Here is a 24,134-nt window from a genome sequence, read left to right as displayed (position 1 = left end):
CAGCGGTTTCAGCGCTGCCGAAAACGCGTCAGAATTTGGTACCGTGCTACACTGCCTGAGTCAAAAGAAAATCAATGCTTACCTTGCAGGTGATGTCGCTGTCCACGGCGGCGCTCTCTGGACTTGTCAGCCAGCAGGGGAACTTTTTCTCTGGTAACGGGGATTCAAAATCTCTGCCTCCAACGAGAGATTGCTCTAATTGGCTGAGTGCCACGGAGTGACAGCCCACTCAGTCAACCCCAGCCAGCGCTGGATGCGTCCAATCACCACCATCAACTAATTGAATGGCTGTGATTGGACGTATCCAGTGCTGGCTCTGATTGGCTTAGCCGTCTGTCACTCAACGGCGCTTAGCCAATCAAAGCAATCAGCTAGCTTCACAAGGTCCCGACAGCGACTTCACCAGCTAGGTGAGGGAGGCCTTAGACTTGATTGTCGTATTTGTTTCTGCTAAAAAAAATTTTTTTACCCTATTTGATGAAGTAACAGTGCTGAAAACGTGTTAGTCCTCATCTGTCTATAGTTTTACATGTGGTGAGCAATTCCTTAATACAGCAAGGTTGGATAATGGGATAAGTAATAGAAGCGCTGCGGAATAAGTTGGCGCTATACAAATAAAAATTATTATTATTTATTAGAAGCAGCAGTAATTTACTTTAACCCTTTTTCCCTATAGCCAGTTTTGGCCTTTCTGACCAGGCCCCATTTTTCCAATCTGTCACTTTAAGTGGTAATAACAGTGTTTTGTTTTTTTTCGGGACACAAGATACTTTATGCTGTTGGTCAATTTTAGTCCATACGGTTTCCTTTTTTTTTTAAATGTATTAATTCTAAATGTACAAAAAATATTTTAAAATTTACTATTTTCAAACTATGATTTTTTTTCTGCTTGTAAGACAGAAAATCCTATTGCGTAAGATAATGACTAGAGATGAGCGAACCAACTTGGCCACGCCCCTTCACCCGAGCGCCGCGATTTTCGAATACTTTCATACTCTGGTGAAAAGATTCGGGGGGCGCCGTGGGTGAGTGGGGGGTTGCAGCAGGGAGTGGGGGGGGGGGAGGGAGAGAGAGAGGCTACCCCCCGCTCCGCCACACCTCCCCTCGACCCCCGAATCTTTTCACCCGAGTACAGAAGTACTCGAAAATCGCGGTGCTCGATCGAGTAATTACTCGAAATGAGTATACTCGCTCATCTCTAATAATGACGTTTACCATATGTGTGTTGTATGTTCGCAGCATCTTTTATTTATTTAGGCCATAAGAAAGCGTGTAAGTGTAGGGGCAGGTTTTTCAAATTTTGATGTAATTGCTAAAATTTAGTTTTTAAGGGACCAATTTAGTTCTGAAGGGACATATTAAAAACCCTCATAAATGACCCCATTTTAAAGCATGCACCCTTTAAAATTTTCAAACAGCAGTTACAAATTCTTTTAACCCCTTAGGGGTTTCAAAGGAAATAAAGCAAAGTGGGATAAGTCTTAAAATGTCATTTTTCTCAGATTGCCATTTAAATATTGTTTTTTCTGTAACTCAACAGAAGTTTTCAGATAAAACTCTATTTATTACCCTCAATCTGAAATTTTTAGAAATATCCCAGGTGCCCTCAGTACGCTCCATGACTCAAACACAGGCCGCAGAAATGAAGAAGGATCTTTTGGATTCTGGAGCCTCCCCTTTATCGGGCCAATTCTTTTATTGCCGTATTCAGTGACCCACAGCTTTTTAAAATTTTTTCATCTGTGGAGCTGTTTGAGGCCTCGTTATTTATGGGATGAGTTAATGTGTTCATTGGTGCCATTTTGGGGTGCATGTAACATCATTTTTTTAATTACATGTTTTGGGAACTAAGGTGTGCAAAAACCCACGACCTAGGCATTTTTTTTTTTTTTGCATGCTGTTGACTTTGCAGTATAAACTATATGCTCTCCTTATTTTGTGTGTCCTTAAAATTCCAGTGATGCCAAATATATTTTGTATATCATATATAATGTTTTTTAGCTCTTACTACTTTGGGGCAATGAAACTATTTTCAAGTTTCAAGTTTTTTTGTTTTGTTTGCTTTTTTTTTTTTGCATCGCTGTCCTTAGACTTAGGACTTATTTACACAACCGTGTATCGAGCAGCGTTTTCATGGCCGGCCAATATACACTTCCGTGTAAGCAGTTTCTCCCCCCCCCCCCCCCCCCTTCCTTCCAACTCGCCAGCTTTCTCTCTCTCCTCCCCTCCAAACGATTTGCAATGGGAATGGGCAGGATTGGGGTGGAGCTAAGATCCTACCCCTTGTCCATAGCCAGCAATGGAAGTGGGCGAGACAGAGCTGAGCTTGGCGCCGCCCCCTCCCATTGCAGACGTCGGAGTGGAGGAGAGAGGCAGAGAGACGGTAAGGGGGAGGGAACTGCTTAGATGGAAGCGTAGATCGGCCGGACGTAAAAACGCTATCCGATATACGCTCGTGTAAATAAGCCCTTATAATGTTTTTTATTTTTCCATCTACGTAGTGGTCTTGAGGGCTTCGTTTTTGTGGGATGAGTGGACATTTTCATTACCATCATTTTGGGGTGCATGAGACTTTTTGATCACTCTTTATTTAGTTTTTTTGTAAGGCAGAATGATCAAGAACAGTGATTTTGACTTTATTTTTTTTTTAAACTGCATTCACCGTATTGGAAACCTCCCGCTCCAAACCTTCTAGATCAGGAGAGTCAAACTCCTTTTCATCAAGGGTCATTTCAGCATTGCGGTTGCCTTCAATGAGCCATTTTTAAGGGCTCATTCACATGCACTCCGCATTAAGCGTACAATTAGGACAACTTAAACACCGTTGATTTGCATTGGGGTATTCAGACATGCAACTTCATGAATGTATTAAAGCACAGCATGTCCTATTTTGGTCCATATTGCAGACGAAAATTACTAATTAAAATCAATGAACTCATGTAAATACGCATGATACATGTCTATTCAATGCGTATTTATGTACAAAGGCAGGATAAATCTATGGAGCCTTTGTTTTGCACATGTGAAAAACGTAATGGAAAAAAAAAGCAAGAAGGTACAAAATATGCAGTGAATATGCACAGCTTTGGTCCATGGAAACCGTGCGTATTTCAACGACTAAAACCTCATTTATCATGACTGTGGCACTCTATTATGGCATTTCTCCCCTTCCCTCTCTTTAGCACTCAGTTCCCTACCTTGGAGGGTGGCTAGGGTGCCTGGGTAGGGATGTCGGAGCTGTACCACCACCTGTGAGTTGCTGAACAGTATAGAGGTCCGTGCCAGAGCTCAAAATCCTAAGTGGCATCTGTTCCTTGTGCTGGCACTGCCTGCTCTGCCAAGTACTGTGTCCTCCAGTGAAGCGCTGGCCCTTCTGCGTCTGTCCTCGTAATAGGCCACATAAAATGGTATGGCAGGCTGGATTTGGCTCTGGCCTCTTGAGTTTGATACGTGTCTTCTAGAAGCTTCATCCTAGTTTTTGCAGCAGGACCCAGCGGGGTGCCCAATGTGATTACTGGGGGCTCCACTTCTGAGCCCCTGGTAATAGGTGCCATACATGTACAGTGGGATGCAGAAACCACTGGCCTGCTGCACCGTACATGTATGTTGTGTGTGAGGAAGGGGTTAAAGGCATTTTCTGCCTGTAATAAAAAAGAAAATCTAAAATGAAGTGGACTATACTTACCCCTCCGCTGCTGGGATCTCACGCTGTAGCTCTGGCGTTTGTTGTGACAGCTGATGTCACCGAAAGTCATGTGACCAGCGGCTGCATTGTCACCTCTCCTGAGTCCCCTGCTGCTAGGAGTTGGTAACATGACCTGACTTCCAGTGCTGTTGGCTGTCACAACAAGCGCCAGGACCACGGTGGGGCTTCAGCGCTGGATTCCGGAGGTGTAGGTATAGCTCAGTTTATCATTTTACTACAGGCAGCCCCATTGACAGGCTGCTGTCCAGTAACCAGATTACCTCTTTGTTTTCTACTACCTGCATTTTCCATAGATTTTTAATATTTTGATGCCTGTAAGACACTCAAATGGAATGGGACTAAGATAGAGCATCCACTGCTCATAGAAGTTCATGCTTTCACCAAGAGGATAGAATCTTGAAATGTACAAGCAAGCGAATTTTAAGTTGTAATATTGCAAAATGTTGTGATCTTTTTTTAACCTGTTCTAGCAGTTCTATACAAGTACTGATGTTATGTTGATCTTATAAATAGTACATTAACTGATTTAATTACTGTGGGATAGAACGACAAATCATCTTACTGTACAATTTAGTCATTGTGGATGCCATCTGAAAATAATGTGATAAATCATCTATTCATATTCGTTCTTTCTGTTTTATTTTTAGGTATGATGTTGACTCAAAGAGTCCTAATTTAGCAAAGCATGTAAGTCAAAATTCCATTATCCATCTCATGCTACATACAATGTACTTGAAATTTTGTAAAAACCGTTTTGGTATTCTATGTACCAGTAATTTACAATGATGGTTCTAAAAGTGAAACTACGGCAGGCAAATGCAATCTCTTACTATACAAATGTTACAGAAATTGTCTATTTAGGAAAACTCCTTCCTATGTTATGGGTACCCAGAAGTTGAGCAGAATGTGGAATGATTGCTCAATCCCCTTTTATCACTAGAGGAAGGGTGTGGAAAGTGCTCATTTTGTACTGGAAATGAAGCATCGCACCTACTGAAATTAGTGGGACATCCATGTATGCAATGATAAATCAGGTCGTCTGAAGCATTAGCTCCCATTTGTAACACCACTGTGGTGGCTTGAGGCTAGTTCTGAATGGAATAACCATTTCTAATACAGTTGTATGCATTAATAAGATTTAGGTCGGGCTCACACGAACGATCAGGATTCTGCATGCGAGTTCTCACAGTGGAATCCGGCTATGACCCTGGCCGGCGACCCCCGTGTATCTGCTTTTTCTGTACTATGTATGACCATGGACGCTCGCTGTCAGTCATGCGCAGTACAGATTTTTAATTTTACTTTTTAATATGTTTGTTTTTCCCGCATCGTTGCTAGGCGAAAACATGGGTACTCGCGGCTCATCCGCAATGTCAATTGCGGATGGGCCTTGGGGTCGGACAGCTTCCACTCAGTTCAATGGAGGCCAACCGTGTGAGGTCCGCTGTAAAACAGAGCATTCTGCAGAATTTCTCCATCCGCTCATGGAATATACAATCTGCTTCCGTAAGTGTGAAGGAAGCGATTTTTTTTTTTTTTTTAAAATATGCCATTTGCTGTGTATCCTCCTTGCGGATGCAGACTGTATATTCCGCATTAAATATCCGTCCTTGTGAGACCGGTCTTAAGGAAAGTTTGCTAAGGCTGGGCTCACACAGGCGTATGTTTACCAACGTATTATGCGGGCTCTTTATGCCCCTGTGTTTTGTGGTAATTCGAAAGGCAATCAATTACACTGGCTCTCGCAGGTCCGCTCACATTAGCGTGCCATAATTGCGTAATACGCGAGTGCAAAGAAGAACACAGTGTGTTTTTATTTTGCTGCAAATATAAGGGAGATAGAACCCATAGTTCCCTATGGGGGCGTATATGCGTGCGTCCATGCACAATTACAGCACAGGAAATCTAAGCAAACCCCCCAAAAATGGTGTACTGTGCATGACCTTGTGTGAGTATGCTGTCATGCGCAGTACAATTTCACCACAATAAGCAGCCATATGCAGGGTCATGGCTGGCTCTACAGCTGTAAAAACGCTGTAAAACCCATAGCGGTTTACACTTAAGACCGTGTGAGCTTAGCCTTAGGAGTACAGCTATTTGTTTACTCTTGGGCTGCTTTCACTTGGGTGAGAAAATTACGTGAGATTCACGGCCCCATGTCGTGTTCGCCTGTGTGAAGTTAGCCTTAGGTTGCAGGTGTTTTATGCATAAAGTAAATTGGGTATTTAGGGCTAATGTACACTTCAACTTTTACTAGTTAAAGGTTGTCCAGGAGTATAACATAAGAAAATTTGTTTTATGGTATAGTATAAATTAAACTCCAGAGGAGCTGAAACTGTAGTACAAACGCGGACTGCTGCGCCATGTCCGTGCTTCCTGCTTTCTCCACTAATCATAGCGACAGCAGCATCGGGAATTAGCTGATCAGTGGCAATCCTACCCAATGGTCTCCACCAATCATCTGTTGATGACCTATCAGTCATTAATCGAAAAAAAATGTCCCCTTTACGTTTTTGCTGCATCGTGCATTGCTGGGAGAAAACTAAACATAACGTTATCAGTATGATAAAACACCCGCACAAATTAACATGACATACATTGATCAGTCATAAAATGAAAACCGCATGCCTAATATTGTGTGGATTCTCCTTGTTCTGCCAAAATAGTTCTAACCTGTCAAGTCATCGACTGCACAAGATCTCTGAAGGGATCCCACGGTGGCAGATCCGCTAAATCTTGTATGTCCCAAGGACTCTTATGAATGAGCCAGTTCACGGATTGTCCTTGGGACACTGTTATTAGATACAATCCAATGCATACTAAGATCACCCTATAAGACCTAGCCTTTTGGAAATGCTCAAAACTACGGTAGTTGTTTATCCACCATAATTTAGCCTTTGTCCAAGTCACTCAGATCCCTTACACTTGGCCATGTTTCCTTCTTTCAAATTTGAGTTTGCTGTTAATTTTCTGGGTAATATAACTCACCCCTTGGCAGGGGCCATTGTCACAATCAGTGTTCTTTTAATGTTGTGGCTGTTTACTTCTTCAATGGGCAGGCATAGAGATGCTAAATATAAGCAGAATTAAGGCATCATGTAGATCTTGAACACATTTGGTCTTTTGCTAATGCTGTCTTATCTCTGCGTGGTATGCCAGTATGTAATTACACTTGTAGGTACAGTATTTCCTGATACTTCTGTAGTTCATCACTACTTTTTGAGGAAAAGTTTAGTAAATCACTTACATTGCCTCTTGAAAACCACACTTTGATTTCCCCACAGGTAGAATTATTTTTCAGATGATACTAAGCTCTGTAAAATCAACACAGAGGAGGAGAATTCATTATAGAGGGATTTGAGGAAGCTTGAGACTTGTGTGAAGAAATGACAAATGAAGTTTAATGTGAATAAATGTAAGGTCATGCACTTGGGATAAAAAATTAAAAATTAAATGTACAATTATGTAATAGTTAAACACTATGTAAAACTGCCACTTAAAAGCCTTGGGGATATTGGAGAAAAGTAAATTCAACTTTAGCAACTAGTGCCAAGCAGCTGCTAACAAAGCAAATAGAATCACAGAATGCATTAAAAGAGGCATATGTGTTAATGACGAGAAGTTTATTTAACCCTTTCTCTCCACAGAACATGTATATATACGTCATGGGTGGGTAGGGGTTCCCGCAAACTTATTTATAATTGCTTTATATGGATTGCACAGTCTCAGGAGTTGAGGAAATGACCAAAAGGGAGGTCGGCTTCACATGTAAACATGCTTTATTTATAAATTGTGCCACATATCAGGTACAGGACGCATTTCGACCTAAGGGCTCCTACACACTTGCGGTTTTTTTAACGTGATTGTCAATGGGACTTTCTAATGTTAAAAACGCACAAAAATTGCAAAGCACCAACTTGCAATGCGTTTCTAACATTAGAAAGTCTCATTGACAGTCGCATTAAAAAACAGCGATATCACAGCGTTAAAGAAACGCAAGTGGGTGTTCACACACTAATGCAGGTCTTGCGCACCTCTGTGGAGTGACTTTTAGCCAGCCTGCCACTGCATTGGCGGGGATTTGCAGGAATACCAGTCCCTGCCACTAACCATTTAAATGCCACGATCAACCTGATTCGTGATATGTATGGAGTTAACAGAGAGAGCTTCTTCTGAAACATCATTGTGAAGAAATAATGGGTTTCCATGGCAGTTGGAGGCCTAACAGCGGTTTACCATGGCTTTTAATGTAAAACAATAGTGATAATATATTGCAGAACAGAAGTAGTGCAGTATATTATGTATTATCTGAGCGATCATAAAGGGACATAAAGAAAAGTGATAAAAATCCCCTTGGGTCCAAAATAAGCCATGTCTTTAATGGGTTAATCTTTGTACAAACCACTAGTTGGACCAAATATGGGATAATTGCCCTCTTCTCTTATTAGTTTCAATAATCAGATTAGAAATAATTCATCCAGTTGAACAAACTGAGGAATAGTTTAATGCAGAGTTCTGAGAAAAGCAGCAAAGTAAAGATACTCCAATTTTGTTTCCTGGGGATAAAAATTTTTCCTAAGTCTTGTCAAGAGAGCTACTGGCACAGTTTTTTTCACACTTTTGGCATCTACAAATAAAACCTGAATTTTGTGTCCTCAATTAATTTGGCTCTTAACTCAATATACCCTGAGATTTGTGCTATGAGATGACCTGCTTTTTTTCTTAAAAGAAGATGATTTTTCTGTGTCCTGTCATGAGATCTCTATCCTACGTGTCTATAACTTGTGCTGTGAATTGCAGCCTTTGAAGGTTGGCTGGCAGGCCATGATATTGTATTGAATTGGTTTAGGTCTAGCGTATTTGAAGCTGTCTGCTGTCCGTGTTAATTCAGCCTATTGGGTTATGCAGATTAACGTTTTCTTCATGTGGACCAATAGTCTGCATAAAAAAAAAACTTGTATTTCTAAATTGGGCAGCACATGGCAGGTGTCCTCGTGTTGTCTGATGCGAGTTGTGCACAAACCTCTTGGGTGTAACTAGCACACATTAAGGGCTCATGTCCACGGGGAAAATAGGATTTAAGATCCGCAGCGGATCTCCCGCCTGCGGATCCGCATCCCATAGGGATGCATTGACCACCCGCGGGTAGATAAATACCCGCGGATCGTCAATAAAAGGGATTTAAAAAAAAAAGGAGCATGGAAAAATCTGGACCATGCTCCATTTTCGCGCGGGTCTCCCGCGGGGACGGCTCCCGCGGGCTTCTATTGAAGCCTATGGAAGCCGTCCGGATCCGCGGGAGACCTAAAATAGGAATTTAAAGTATTTACCTATCCGGCGCGGGCGGGGAATGTCAGCTGTTCCTCACGGCCGCATCTTCCTTGCTTCGGCTCGGCGGATGTGCCCGGCGCATGCGCGCGGCACGTCGACGACGTGCCGGCGACGTGCCGCCGGCGTCAGGAATTCATCAGCCGGCCGAAAATGAAGATCCGGCCGTGAGGAACAGCTGACATTCCCCGCCCGCGCCGGATAGGTAAATGCTTTTAAATTGCTATTTTCGGCGCTCATGTCCGCGGGGCAGGAGGGACCCGCTGCAGATTCTCCATGGAGAATCTGCAGCGGATCTGATTTTCCCCGTGGACATGAGGCCTAAAGGGGTTGTCCCGCGCTGAAACAGTTTTTTTTTTTTTTTCAATAGCCCCCCCGTCCGGCGCGAGACAAACCCGATGCAGGGATAAAAAAAAAAAAAAAGGGTAGTACTTACCCGAATCTCCGCGCTCCGGTGACTTCTTACTTACCTTGTGAAGATGGCCGCCGGGATCTTCACCCTCGGTGGACCGCAGGACTTCTGTGCGGTCCATTGCCGATTCCAGCCTCCTGATTGGCTGGAATCGGCACACGTGACGGGGCGGAGCTACGAGGAGCCGCTCTCTGGCACGAGCGGCCCCATTCAGAAGACAGAAGACAGGACTGCGCAAGCGTGTCTAATCGGGCGATTAGACGCTGAAGATTAGACGGCACCATGGAGACGGGGACGCCAGCAACGGAGCAGGTAAGTGAATAACTTCTGTATGGCTCATAATTAATGCACAATGTACATTACAAAGTGCATTAATATGGCCATACAGAAGTGTATACCACCACTTGCTTTCGCGGGACAACCCCTTTAAGTGTGTACCCGGCTTTAATGAGAAATTCGAGTCTGTAACCAACTTCGAGCTAAAGTAAGGATGGTCAGATTAGGACCTGGCTCCTAAGCCAAGGGGGCCTACAGGCCGCCCCTCATCGAACTAAGGCCGGGCTCACACGTACATGTCAGATTCCAAAAGCGGATTATGTGCGATTATTCGAGGAAAATAATTGTAAATGATCGTAGAAGATTGCAGATGCGAGCGGTTTTCCGCACTGATGTACACTTATCACAGCGTATCATCCGCGTGGAAACCCCGCCCCCATCTCAGCCGGCATTCCGGCTTTTCTATCTATTTTCTTTTGAAGTTGCAAGGGTTTCCCCTGCTCATATGCAATGTTTTATGTGTATGGGCAACGAAACACTTGCATCCATTTACTTCAATGGGAGCCAGTCACACGGAATCTGTGCTAAAATAGAGCATGCTGCAATTTTTCTTGCGTACATACATATGGGGGAATGTGCAGCATGGGTACGAATAACCCAATGTCCAGTCACCATAGGCACCAGCACAACTCTCGCTGAGCAAATCGCTTTCACACTACATAATAGCATCTTTTCCAATCGCTGCCTCGTTGCAGATCCATTCCATTCTGATTGCATCACTGTGTCCATCTCATAGGTGACTAGTGCTAAAGTAGAGTGGCATATGCTGCAGATGTATGTGGAACGGCAGCAGACATGTTATCTGAAAGTGTGTTGCAACCCTCTGGGCTGTAAATGGCACTGAGTCAATAAAGATTTGTCTATAGCTATGAAGGGCTTAATTTGGTGGTATAGACAAACACTGCCTCAGTGAAAAGTGTAGTTCATTTTTGCATTTTAAGCTTATGACCATCAGATTTATATATGAAACTGTGCTTATGTACTTTGTCTTACATTTTAACTGGCATTTAGTCATTTTTTCCATCCCATCCCCAAATGTCAAGAGATTATCTGTAATGTTGGCCTTGCTGTCATTAAATATATCTGTTTTATGGCCAGCCAGAAATAGCTAGTTGTTACATTGAATTAGCGCTAAATCCAATACAAGAGTCCCTTTGGTTAGACTGAGTTAACCTTTCTTCAGCGTGTGACACCATGGAAGCCCAATCTTGGCATTGTCTACTCTGATTTCTTCAATTTTAGAATATTGCTACTGGATTGTTTCAGCAGTGTTTCTAAACAGTTGTTACACTAGATAGAAAATAGTACCTTGTCAGAGCCAAATAGCTAGTTGTAAATGAAGACTTTCTGGACTAGACCTTCATTAATAAAAATGTAGAATTTTTGTTTATGCAGGAATGCGAAGCTTTAAAAAGTATGCTATAATTCTCACAACAGCTTTCTCTTCAACATGTATTACATTATCTTGTCTGCATTTATCCAACTAAGGCCTCTCTCATACAGACTTTTTTCTGGTAAAAAAAAACAACTATATAGTAGATTTGCTTTTTCCTCATCACCCTCTGTTTTTCCCCATTACTTTTTTAAAGGCCAAAACTTTTCGTTTTAATCTTTTTGCTGTTTATAGAGTTCAACAGTGTAGGGTTAGTTTTACTCTTGGGCAATTAGTTTCTCTCTCTCCATCTTTAGTCATTGTATCTGCTTTTAACATATTTTTTTTCCTTATTGCTTTTGAGTGCTTCTTCGTTGCTTTCATTTTTTAATAGTGTAAAGGCTTGCTTTTTGTTTTCCCCTTTACATCTTTATTGAGCCACATTGTTTTTCTCCTAGTCCTAGCCCTTTTATTCCTATAAGGTATGAACTGCTCATAGGGTGTGTTTATGATGGTTTTAAAAATTTCCCATTTATTGTTTGCATCTCTAAGCTGATTGAACTTTGCCTTCCTAAAGTTCAGTATTTTCATAGCTCCCCAATTAAAACTCCCTAGTGGAACTGTATTATATTATAGTAACAATTTCCCAGATGCCCCGAAAGCTGCACCCGTTATTCTGGAAGGTCTATTGGTTAATATTTAGAGATGAGCGAACATACTCCTTTCGAATAATTACTCGATCGAGTACCGCCATTTTTGAGTACTTCAGTACTCGAGTGAAAAGTACTCGGGGGCGCCGTGGGTGACTGGAGGATAGCAGCGAGGAACAGGGGGGAGCCCTCGCTCTCTCCCTCTCCCCCCCACTCCCCGCTGCAACCCCCCGCTCACCCACAGCGCACCCGAGTACTTTTCACCCGAGTAGTGAAGTACTCGAAAATCGCGGTGCTCGATTGCGAAATCGCCCTTACCGAGTACGTTCGCTCATCTCTAGTAATATTAAGTCCAAAATGGCCATCTCTTTAGTTGGCTTGTGTACAGCTGCACCCATTGAGATGGAGCTCATCCCTACAGTAGAACCTGTAGCCAACAGCAAAGTTAGCCCAGTTCTCGAGGAACCCTAATTCCTCCTTCCTACACTAATTCTTTAGCCATTTGTTTACCTCCCTTCCTGGTGTGGTACTTGGTACAGGTAGTATTTTAGAAAATACTACTTTTGGAGGTGCTTGCCCTAAGCTTAAATACTAGGTCCCTGAAATAGTTTTTAAGATCCTTCCACCTACCTCTTAATTTGTCATTGGTACCTATGTGTACAATGACCTCGGCATTCTCACCAGCCCCTCCAGATAATCTTGTCAACCCGGACCCATGATTTCTCAAATTGGAGCGTCAGGAAGACAGCACACTGTTCAATAATCCCAGTCTTTGTGGCAGATTGCCCTTTCTGTCCCCCTAATAATTGAGTTCCCCACTACTAAGACCTGTCTAGCCTGCCCTGCGGACCTATTCCCCTTCTTACTGAAGCAGACATTTCCCTGGCAGTCAGAGGGCATGTTGTGCTACAGCAGTACTAATCCTGTAATTGAATTTCTCTCATCTGGCAACTTTGCAAATTTGTTGGGGACTAGCCTTCATAGCGCATTTCCCCGTACCCCTCCCCCTAACTGTCAACCTGATAGCTATCCGATTATTCTGCACTCTCATGCTACCATCCGCTCCCACATCTACTCCAGCGAGTGTCAGCCCGATGAGCAGCAAACGCCTTTCTGTGTTTTCAGTGGATCTCAGTCTTGCAAGCTGCTCATTTAGATCCAGGATCTGGACTTCCAAAAGCACAACATGCTCACCACTCGTATAGCAGTATGCAACCTGGAACAGCTGTTCAAGGACTGCATACATTGCACAAGATTTGCACTTGACAGCATTGTCAATCATGGAGCACATTCTCAATGAGGATGGTACAGATAAAAATCAAGTAATTTATAGAAGTAAAAAATAACAGTAAATAGAAGTGACTTCCTTCTAAAGTTCTCAAACTTTAAATTCATGCGATTTTAAGTCTCACGCACCTAAAACAACCAAACTATGCGTTTTTTTAAATGTGACTTTATATGTTTTTAAATAGAACACTGCAATCCCTCAATTTATCCCCTCAGCACAATGTATTAACCTCTAGGAAAGACAACTATAGCTATAATACCACTGTGACTTGATATATAACCCAAATAAATAATGGTAATAACAAATCAGCAGAGATTCCACTCAATTTTAAGTCACACACTTAAAGCAACTACACTTGAAATAAAGCACATGTTGCCACACTTCCGCAGTTGCTCTGTTTGCTTTAAGTAGCAGCAGTAACTCCTTCAGTCCTCTGGTTGGAAAAGGGTATGCAAAAACAAACTAGGATCCTAATGGACAAGATTGAGGACCTGGAAAGTAGGTCCAGGAAAAGGAATCTGGGATTGGTCTCCCGAGTAAACTCCACCCAGAGCTGTAAAGGGGTTCTGACATGACCCCAAAATTTTTTTACTTACTTTGCATGGCTAGGACCGATCAGCAGGCATGTCCCCTCCATTGGGCATCGTCTTTTGCAGCTTCTTGAAGCAGAACTGGAGTGGTCAAAATGACCGCTTCCTGCTCTGCTCCATCCGTCAGCCACTTCCGAGGTGAACGGGTGGGCGCCACGTCACAAGCAGTGCTTGCTGTGGGCGGCCCGTCCGTCCTGGCTGAACTCGGAGTTCTGCGCGTGCGCAGTGGAGAGGCGGTCCGTCGGAGGAAGAAGAAAGCCTGCTGGGAGATGACCTCTGGAGGACAACAACAACAGAAGAAAATATAAGTTTTAGGTTTTTATGCTTTAGCAGCCAAAAATCATGCGTTCCCTGTGTCCATTAGGCAGACCAGGGAACAATGACTGCTAAAGAATAAAAACCTTAATCATGTCAGAACCCCTCTAAAGCAGACATGTGAACAGGAGCTGCTGTAGGCTCTGAACCTCCAATGCCCCAGGAAAGTAGAGCGAGCAAATTGAGTGGGCCAACTAAGAGATGTTGAATCCATCAGATCAACGTCTGCAGGTAATTTATGAAGTTCTTGGACTACGACAATAAGGTAGAAATCCTCTATTCTTTTTTAAATAAAAAAGATGCTCTAGTGATGTGAGGACATAACATCCTATTATTTGGGAATTACTTGGCTGAAGTAACTTCAGCTAGTCTATGCAGCCATCATTGGGGTGAGATCATCAGATGGCTGTTTTAAAACTTTTCAAGACCTGCCAAAGTTGTCTTCAACGCAAACTCCAAGGAAGGGAAAACAGACTAGTCTGGCAGCACAGACACTTAAACATACATAGAACATGGTTGGAAATTATTGCTGAAAGTTTCACAAACCAGAAAGAGACCAATTACTTGTGGTCTTGTATCGACTTTTTCCTACTTACGAACCCTCTGTTCCCAGGCTCAAACAAGTACAAGGTGAACATTTTGTTATCTCTGACCCTGCCCCAGCAACACTTGAGCACACACAAACACACACACCTCCCCCACGATGAGATTGCAGGGAGCCATTCAGGTGTCATGGGAGCCAGGGCCTTCTGAAAGACCCCAGGGCGCTAAATGCCTATCAAGCTGTGCCTAACAGATCGCAGTATATTATAATGCTATTATATTACATTATACTTCAGGAGCGATCAAAGCATCGCAAGTTGTTATTCCCCCTGGGGACTAAAAAACAAAGCAAAAATTAAGTTTTGAAAAGTTTTACTAATTGTTGAGGGAAAAAAAAAAGTAATAAGTTTAAAAACCCTTTTTGACATATTTGTAAGAAGAAAATCTAAATAATAAAACAAAGGTACATATTTGGTATCACTGCGTCCATAAAGGTCTGATCTATCAAAGTAACGCATAATTTACCCTTGCTGATGAACGTCGTCTGGAAAAAAAACCACTAGAATTCAGGGGTTTTTTTTGGTCACCCTCTCTCCAAGAAAAAAATGTAATAAGTGATCAAAAAGCTGTATGTATTCAGAAATGGTACCGACGGAAACTAGGGGACGTACCACACAAAATGAGCCCTCGCACAACTATGTTGACAGAAAAATAAAGTTATTGCGACAGAAAATAATTTTAAAAATATTAAATATTTAAATTTAAAATATATTTGAAAAAAAAATAAAAGTTTGTTTGCATTGTGTACGCTGTAGAAACAAGGCGTACTCAAAGATGGCGCGAATTTCATTTTTTTTTTTCCATTTCACTCCACTTAGAATTTTTAAAACGTTTTTCAGTACATTATATGGCACTTTAAAAAATACAACTCGTCCTGCAAAAAACAAGCCCTCAGTCAGCAGCGGCGATGGATAAATAAGAGTTATGATTTTTTTAAAGGGGAGAGGAAAAACTGAAAACGGGAGTGGGAGGTGGGGAAAGGAGTTAAAGAGCGCACACACATCCCATGCGAGTGCATTCAGGGTTTTTTTTAATGCACTCATTGACTTGAATGGTTGATTCTGGTCTAAGAATCACTCCAGAATAGGACAGGCTGCAAATTTATTTTTTTTTGCGTGGCGCTCAGTTCTGTAATCACAATTGCACATGTGAATGCATGCACTGGCTTTAATGAGTGTGAGTTCTGTCACTTTTAAACTCAGATGTTGAAATCTCCTTTGTATATAAGTTCTAACTGTATGGCTCACACAGTTTGTAACCTTCTTACAATTTAAGTAGGTCATGTATTCCATAGGGCGGATTTCTTGTCTAAATTATTATGCTTTCTAATATGAGGAAGGCCTCCTGACAACGGGCGAATTTGCATTGCAGCGTACGGAGCTGGATTTCCCCTCAGGATTTTGCAGCAAATCCAGCCAATAGCATGCTATGGAAAAATACGATTTTCTGCCCACGCGCAGAAACCGATTGCAATTTTCCGCTTGTGGAATGAACTTGCAGCATGCTGCGATTTTCTGCAGGATACGCATGGCCGGCTTCCATTGAAGCCATGGTCGCAGGAGCCGCGTCATCACGCGTCTCAACTGCGCATGCCGCGGCTGGCACATTCGCAGCACAGGAGGCAACGTCATCTCCATAGTGACGACGCAGCATCCCCTGTACTGCGAATGTGCCACCCAGCACATTGGCAGCGTCAGAGAAGACGCAGGACAGGTAAGCAGGCCTGGCATCAGGTTGAACTCCGTTGCGGCAATCCCGCATGTGGGGTCCGACTTGCCCGTGTGCAGGAGGCCAAAAAGTACAAAAAATATAGATCTATCAAAATCCATTAACACTGCCTGCTACTAACTGGATTTACTTGAGTTGGCTCAATCCACTCAGGATTGAAGATTCTTACCATAGGGCACACTAATACAACAAAAAGTGGCATGAGTGGATTAGTGCTTTATTCTGCTCTGGTAATTAAAGTGTACCTTTAGTTATAGACAAAAAAAACAACTTGCTGCAATGTTTACTATAAGCTTTAAGTGTTTGGGTCTCCAATGCTACTTTCTATGTGCAGCATAGGACAGAGGGGGAAATGCTGAGTTTGAGAATATGCTGGGTAATTTTCATTGATTCATTAGAATTACGTAATAGCTGTTCACAGGCTGCTAGGACTCGGAGACCGTTTGAGCCCTATTTCCTCTACTTACACAGTTCAATTGACAGCTTAATTTTTGAGTATGCACACACGTAGGAATGTATTTGGGCAGGGGATGCAGGACTCACAAGCTTTCTCAAGTCCTGGCAGCACTTTTCAACAGTTTAACATGAAAATGCTGAATTAAATCACCTAACACTATACACATCCCCATGCTCGGCATCCCCTTCTATCCTATGCTGCTCTTATAGTAGTATGGGAAACCTGACAGACCTACTCTGTAATGTAGATTAGCAATTTTCTGTTTGTTTCTAGTTCCTCCAGCAGCACAGACAGCTGTGTAGCCTGCACCCTGTTGTAGGATAGGGTACCTGTTACCGCTCAGTATCTGTGCTGCATATCAACATGGCATTTGCTGTATAGTAAATCTGCCCCATTCTGTGGTCAGTTACGGCCATAGGTAGATCCAGATGTATTCTGCCTCTAGTGATAAGAGCTCTTCTTTATTTTCTACAGGATTTTCTTGGTCAGATGTTTTGTACTTTGGGTGAAATAGTTGGATCTCAAGGAAGTCGTCTTGAGAAACCTGTAACGTAAGTATTAAATAAAGTTCAACACACCTTTTATGACTTTTTAACTACAAATGTACACATTAGGGTCATGCTAACATGCACTTCACAAATGTAAATTTTCCTATAAGGGTTTTGGAAGGTTTTGTGAATTCATTTTCATGCAAATGGTGGTAGTTTATATATGCCATTAATTAAGAAGTAGGATTCTTATTGCAGATTGCTTACTAAAATGTACAGTACTTTAAGTTGTAGGACAAGGGCAAATTTAAAGATATTTACAGAATGTATATCCCATAATGTTGTACTCAAAAGCTAGAAAGGTGTGCATCTCCTTTTTTATTTACATCAACTATTCCATAAGTCAATAATACAGTACATACGGTAGGCACAGTGATGACTTTACATATGCATATCCTACTCTCATCCATTAAAATAACAGCCTATTAATAACTGAACTTGTAAAGTAAGTGTACTCTCAAGCCATATATATATCTTGAGGCTTGAAGAATGTAGACGTCCTATCCAGTATTTTACATCCGCGACCATCTTAATGCAACTTTACAACCCACAATGAGTGGTGCTGTTGCTATTGATTTTGACATCGAAGGGTTTAATAACCAGGATTGGAGTTCTCTGCAATTCAGACCATTGCAGTAGAATGTTGGCTTGGAAGTTCGGAGCATAGTCCCAGATGTACCCAGCCTGCTTGACCTGCTTCTGGCTCGCACTGCCATGGATTCCTCAGAGGAAGAAGACATTGTGGTAACTCGGCCAGAATCATCAGTTCTTAATACAATTTCCAAAAAGCAAATCTGTATTGGACCCGAACATGGAGTGTGTCTGAGTCCACACTGAAAGATGTTGCTGCTATATTAGTGTACACCATCACTATCTATTTTCACTATGCAGCTGAGCGGTATGAGGACATTTCTATTATACGTAACAAGTTACTGAACGCATTAGAGGGGTGCATCAGCATGTAAGTACGCTGGAGCACCAAATGGCTAATAAAGAATGTAAAATATCGGATCAAGTTATTTACTCCTTTCTGGCAAAAATGGGTGACCTGAAAAACGGGCTCCATTACAACAATATCCACATAACTGGAGTTCCAAAGAAGGCTGATGGTGTTGACACTGTCACTGCGCCCTGCTCAGCTGAGAAAGAGACCCTCATCCAGCCCTTTTCTAATGGTTGGTGGGTTTGTAAAAGATCAGTATCACCTGGTTACTGCTATGTGCTGCGCTTATAAAAATTCTATAAGGATAGAGACATTATTTCATGAAAAGCTCAGTACTGCCCAGAATGAAAGATTTTTTTCCCAAATTACTCAGCTGAGGTCCAGAAGAAAAGAGTGAAATTGCTTGATATAAAGAAAAGGCTCCAATCTCTTCCAGTGCCTTTTTCAATGATACACCCAGCGAATCATTGCATTGTAACTTTAGGAGAAAACCTTTTTTTAATTACTTTTTTAAAGTCTGAAAGAAGTAGTGGTTTGGCTAAGCCACTATGAGAAGAAAATCCGGCAAGACGATGCTAACTAAAGAATATATCAGTATTTCAAGTCTATTAGGCATCATGATTTGGGGCCTTGGGCTTGTGAATAAACCCTATGTTTCCTTTCATTTTCAAGAGCAGGGATATTTGAAATTGGTGTTACCCATTATGGAAATATTTCAGTATTGAACTGTGTGTGAAGCTTTTTTGTATTTTCATGTATAAAGACCTATGCAGTTACATACACATGCACATAAGAAAAAACTAAAAAGAGAAAATTTTAACTTAGTGTCTTTTTTTCTTTGTGTACTGAGTCCACAGCTTTCCAGTTTATTGCATGTTTGGTATAAAACTCCAGCTAAGTGTACTGGTACATAAGAGTATCCAATTTAAATTCATACTAATCGAAACTGGATGGTCAACATGTTTGTATGCTATGTAAAGTATACGATATGCAGTTTATTATCATTTCCATGTATATTTCACCACCATACTTTGCGAGAGTTCTCCAGGAGGTGTTAACCTTTATTGTCAGGCTTACGGCCAATACTAATAGCAAGGGTCTTTTAACTTTCCAATTCTAATTAGGATAGACCTAGCAGAGAAGCATAGTCCTCCTCCCACTCCATTTGGTGTATTACTTAACTTTTCAGCCACCCGTGGTACGTGTACAGTGAATATCTGGTGTCTGTGTGTGGCGTGGGCTCAGGAGGAGCCAAGTCCACTACAATGCAGCGGGTATTTGATATCTGACAGTGTCGCAGGGCTTAAAAAAACGTCTGTCTGTAAATGTTACAATACCCTGCAATACTCCAGCGTATGCTATCAGACGATCACTAACTCAAGTCCCCTGTTGGGGGTATAAAAAAAAAGGGAAAAATAAGATTACTAAAGTTTTTATTATTAGTAAATTTAAAAAATACTGAGTTAAGAATTTAAACTTTTTTTTTCAAGTCAACCCATCAAAAAATAAGAATCAAGAATAATTTAAAAAAATGGTATTACTGCATTCACTAAAGTCCAATTTATTAAAATACTACGTACATTATTTTTTTATTCAATAATTTTTTGAGTTTTTAATATATTTTTTCCAAACATAAAACTTAAATTTCTAACCCTCTTTCTGCCGCCCCCCACCCACACACACTTCGTATTCCCCTAAATCAACATGCATCAGCATGTACATCAAACATACTGAACAATGATTTGTCGATACATAATGCCCTTAGATGAAAAGATCGAGCATTGTCCTTAGCGAGTATCTCCCCGCTCGGAAGAAAAGGTTCGGCTGCTGGCGCGGGTGACAGGTGAGTTGCGGCCCTGAGCAGATGGGAGCGGGAGGGAGAGATCTCCCCTCCATTCCTCCCCACTCTCCTCCGCCAGCAGCCGAATCTTTGCTCCCGAGCGGGCAGGTACCTCGCTAAGGGCAATGCTCGATCGAGCAATTGCCCTTAACGAGTGTGCTCGCTCATCTCTAGTTATTACCCCCATCACCGCCCATTGCAGCAGAACAGATATATAGCTCTCCTTCCTAGGCTGGGACAGCATCGTAATATAGTTGTTAACCGTTAGTCTCCGATTTGTCACTTGAGAAAATATTACATTATTAATCCTACATGTTGAATGCGGTCAGAGAAAAAAAAACACGCAATGTCAGTATTGCATTCTTTTTGGTCACCTCGTGTTCAAGAGAAGTTATGGTGGTTAAAAGGTGGCAACAGAAAACTATTTGTTTAAAAGGTTTTTTTTGTTTGTTTTTTTTTTTTTAAGTAGTACAACATAAAAGTACAAATTTGGCATCCCGTAATACAGGACCACATAATAAAGATGACCTGTAATTACCTCACCTTACCCAATAGATTATATGTTAGGTTAAATGGTATCATTGAATAACTTCTCCTTCAAAAAACAATTTCTCATGTAGCTATGTCACCAGAATTAAGTTATGATCTTTTGAAAGTGGGGATGGAAAAATATAAATGAAAAAAGGTTGTCGTGGGAAGGAGGAAAGGAGCCACGTTTATGTGACATCTGGAGATTTTATCTGGGAGAAAAACTGTATTTATGATCCTCCTCATTTTTCTCTTATCTAGGCTTAAACTTACTTTAAGATGAAGCCTAGATAGAGAGACAAATGGTCAACAAAGTTTTACAAAACTCATGTTACTGAAAGTCATTTCTTATCAATTTTCTATGTGCTCAACACGAATATGACAGTCAAAATGCAAAATTGGCTCAATATTTTCTTTTTTTTGTAATCTGTAATAATTGTTTACATCATGAAACACATGCCAATAGTAATAGGCATATGGTTAATGCCCGTAAAAAAATCGAGTCATAGATTATGTCTTAGATTGGCAAAATTACTCAAGCAGAGTACTTATCTAGAACATTGAACATCTGGTAATTTCCCCCCTAAGGTTTCTATTGCGTGCAATGTTTCTGTCCTGCAAAACGCAGCCGGAGAAACACTGATTGTGTCCGGCACCTGGACCCTGCAGTTCAAAGACCATGACTAGTACAAGTGCCATCCCCAGTCACCACATCACTGTCATACAATATATTTGGTATACCTACAATGGATTTACATACATCTCAAGTACAGCGATAAACCTTCAGCTAGAACTCTACATTTTTTAACCCGTTTAGGACCAGGCACTGTAAATTTACGGCACCTGGTCCTTGGCTTAAAGCTTAGCCGTATGTAAAATTATGGCGGCGCTTTAAGCCTCCTGCCCTCTGCAGTCAATCCAAGGAAGGAATGAGTTATCAGCTGATAACCCGGAGAAGAAGGCAGGAGGGGTAGTTAACCCTTCCCTGCCCTTTCCTTTCCCGAGTACACAGCACTCAATGAGCACTGTGTACTAGAAAGTGAACGTAGAGTGTAACTTTCACTACGGGAGCTTGGGGGGGGGGGGGGGGGTCATGTGACCACCGGGATTCCCTGCTACAGCAGAGCTGAAGGGTCATACTAGACCCTGGCCAGCTCTGCCAGTGACTGTCACTGCAGGGGTTGTTTTCCCCTGTAACTGGGGCTCCCACGGATGCCACAGCTACAGTGGGAAAGTGACAAATTAAAAAAAACATGTGAATGTCCCCCAGATGTCATGAGGGACATAGATAGTCAAAAACATAATTACATACATAAGTAAGACAAAATTCCAGAATAAAACAACAATACATACTATAATGACACGGAGGTTAATGAGTACGCTAACGGTAACCTTTACTTCTTTGTTAGTTTATTCAACGTAATTGTAGCATAACAGAAACGACTGGGTCTCCAGAAAAAATGTATAAAGTTTGCCAAGTCCATCAGTTTTATCCTCCAACAGTCCACAGGAGGAGCAATTAAGTCCACAACTAAGTTTAACAGCAATAAGTCCGTTTATATTCACAGACCTGTAGTTGTCTGGAAGCGCAGCTTGTCTTTATGTTGTAGCGTCTCCAGACCCCAGTCCTAGGGCCGGAGTTCCCAAAGTGTCCTGCCGGGACAACCTAGCTCTCCGTTTAGTCACAGTGTCTCTCTGCTTACAACAGAAGTCTGGTACTCCCAGACACACATACCTCCTTCTCACTTCCACCTGTCTCTTTATATAGCTTGCTTGTTCAGGTAGAAAATCTGGCCTGGAGTGCAACTGGACTGACCTACATCACAGAAGCTAACAACCTCTGTGACCTATATCTTCCATTCCAGACCACACCTCTCACCCTGTTACAATACATAAGAAAGAAAATAACCCAAAACCGACACCAACATAAAACGTAGCTAGAAGTGCCCTGTAATCCAAAACCATACATACTATATATCAAAACGTCTGAAACAAAATGAGGAATCCGTTCCCAAAAATTTTTAGCTCCCCCCCCCCCCCCCCCCAATAAAACAAAAAAAGGAAAAAATAAGTCGGTGAAAAAGATATTTAAAAAATAGCCCTGCATGTCACGAAAAAAGAAAACACAGCAAAAATAATTTTGATAGCTAAGAGAAAAAAAAAATAGGGCAGTAAAACCACCACATGGGTAAAATCCCTAAAGTGTCTGGTCCTTAAGGGGTAAATGGCGTTTACGTATTGTCGTCATTGTAAACTGCGTGTATTCCGTAAGCGCCTACTTTTATTGGCATGGGTGGTATTGAAAATTTCTATAAATTCCAGTTCCAGACCTTAGCTGTAAAGATTTAATCCAGTTTGGCTATAGATTGGTAATGGGTGCAGGGATGAAAAAAATGTGTTTTCACCAGATTGGTCATTTAAAGTAGCAATAAAGCCTTCAGTGTCACTAGCTTGTCACACTCAGGAGGTCTTCTCTGTATATTACACTTCCATGCAAGATTCATACAGATTTGGTGGTTATCAGGCGCCATCTTGATGCTGAGATTTCTTCTTTCACTATTCTGTGCTATCAATTGTTTGATGAATTAGCATAGCAGAGGCATTTCAATGAGTGTATACTCTGCATAATCGCGGGTTAGAGGAACCCTCCTCCTTTGGATTTGACCCTTGGCTAGTTGCAGGAATTGCAAATGTTCACTAGCTGGTGATGTCTGGCACTTTTAAAGCATATGGTGAATTTTTTGTTAAACTTGCAATTGCCATATAGGAGTTTTTACCAGTTCTTTCAGTTGCGCCATGTATTAGTATTATAAATAAATTTACTTCAATTTCAGAGTTTTGGAGATACAAAAAACATGGTTATATAATATATTTATATTATAGACACTGAAGGGGTTAATCCTTGACAGTCACTATATTTCGCGAAGGTTGAGGTATTACGCCCATTAGGTATGAAAGGAGTTCATGTCTCACGTACTGAGACGCGGGAAAAACCAGGGTGTGACGTGATCCCCAGCAAAGGTAGTTGCTGGAGATGTTTTTTTGTAAAATATTTTTGGGCCGGTCTTTTTTGGAATGAATGGCAGGCTCGGTAGTGGGGCTGTCCATTCCACTCCCTCCACTCCAGGTCTTATTATGAGGAGGCAAGCTCCTCAGGTGCAGAGGCTGGGTAATTACCTAGCCCATAAAGTCTGCAAAGCTGCAGACAGAGTTGAGGCCGGGTGCAGCTAGGTATGCGGGAAGCTGCTGGTCTCAAGGTAGGCTTTATCCCTGACCAAGGGAAAAAACGGGCTTTGTACAAATGTGGGGTGTTTGTGCAGCTGCAGCTAGCCGTAACGTATAGTTAGGGAAGAACTCTGTTTAGCTAGTGCTGGAGAAGCAGAAATTTGTTTATGCCTAAAACTAAGGCTGTATTTTTTGTTTATTTTATGAACTTTTAATAAACTCAGGCCAAGCCTGTATTGGACTATACCTGTGTCGTGGACTCTGA

The 24,134-nt window shown here is 41.8% G+C and overlaps 1 protein-coding gene across 1 annotated transcript in view; it reads left to right on the top strand.

Moving 5' to 3' along the window:
• Nucleotides 1-24,134, top strand: part of CPNE8 (copine 8) — a 251,176-nt gene that overhangs the window by 120,371 nt on the left and 106,671 nt on the right. The window contains exons 5-6 of the mRNA XM_066591905.1: nucleotides 4,354-4,393; nucleotides 17,260-17,336. Of these exons, the coding sequence (XP_066448002.1) occupies nucleotides 4,354-4,393; nucleotides 17,260-17,336 (117 nt within the window). The remainder of the gene's footprint in view (nucleotides 1-4,353; nucleotides 4,394-17,259; nucleotides 17,337-24,134) is intronic.

Source organism: Eleutherodactylus coqui, chromosome 2 (genome assembly GCF_035609145.1).
Source record: "Eleutherodactylus coqui strain aEleCoq1 chromosome 2, aEleCoq1.hap1, whole genome shotgun sequence".
NCBI classification, from domain to species: Eukaryota; Metazoa; Chordata; class Amphibia; order Anura; family Eleutherodactylidae; genus Eleutherodactylus; species Eleutherodactylus coqui.
This window is presented reverse-complemented; position numbering and strand designations above follow the sequence as displayed.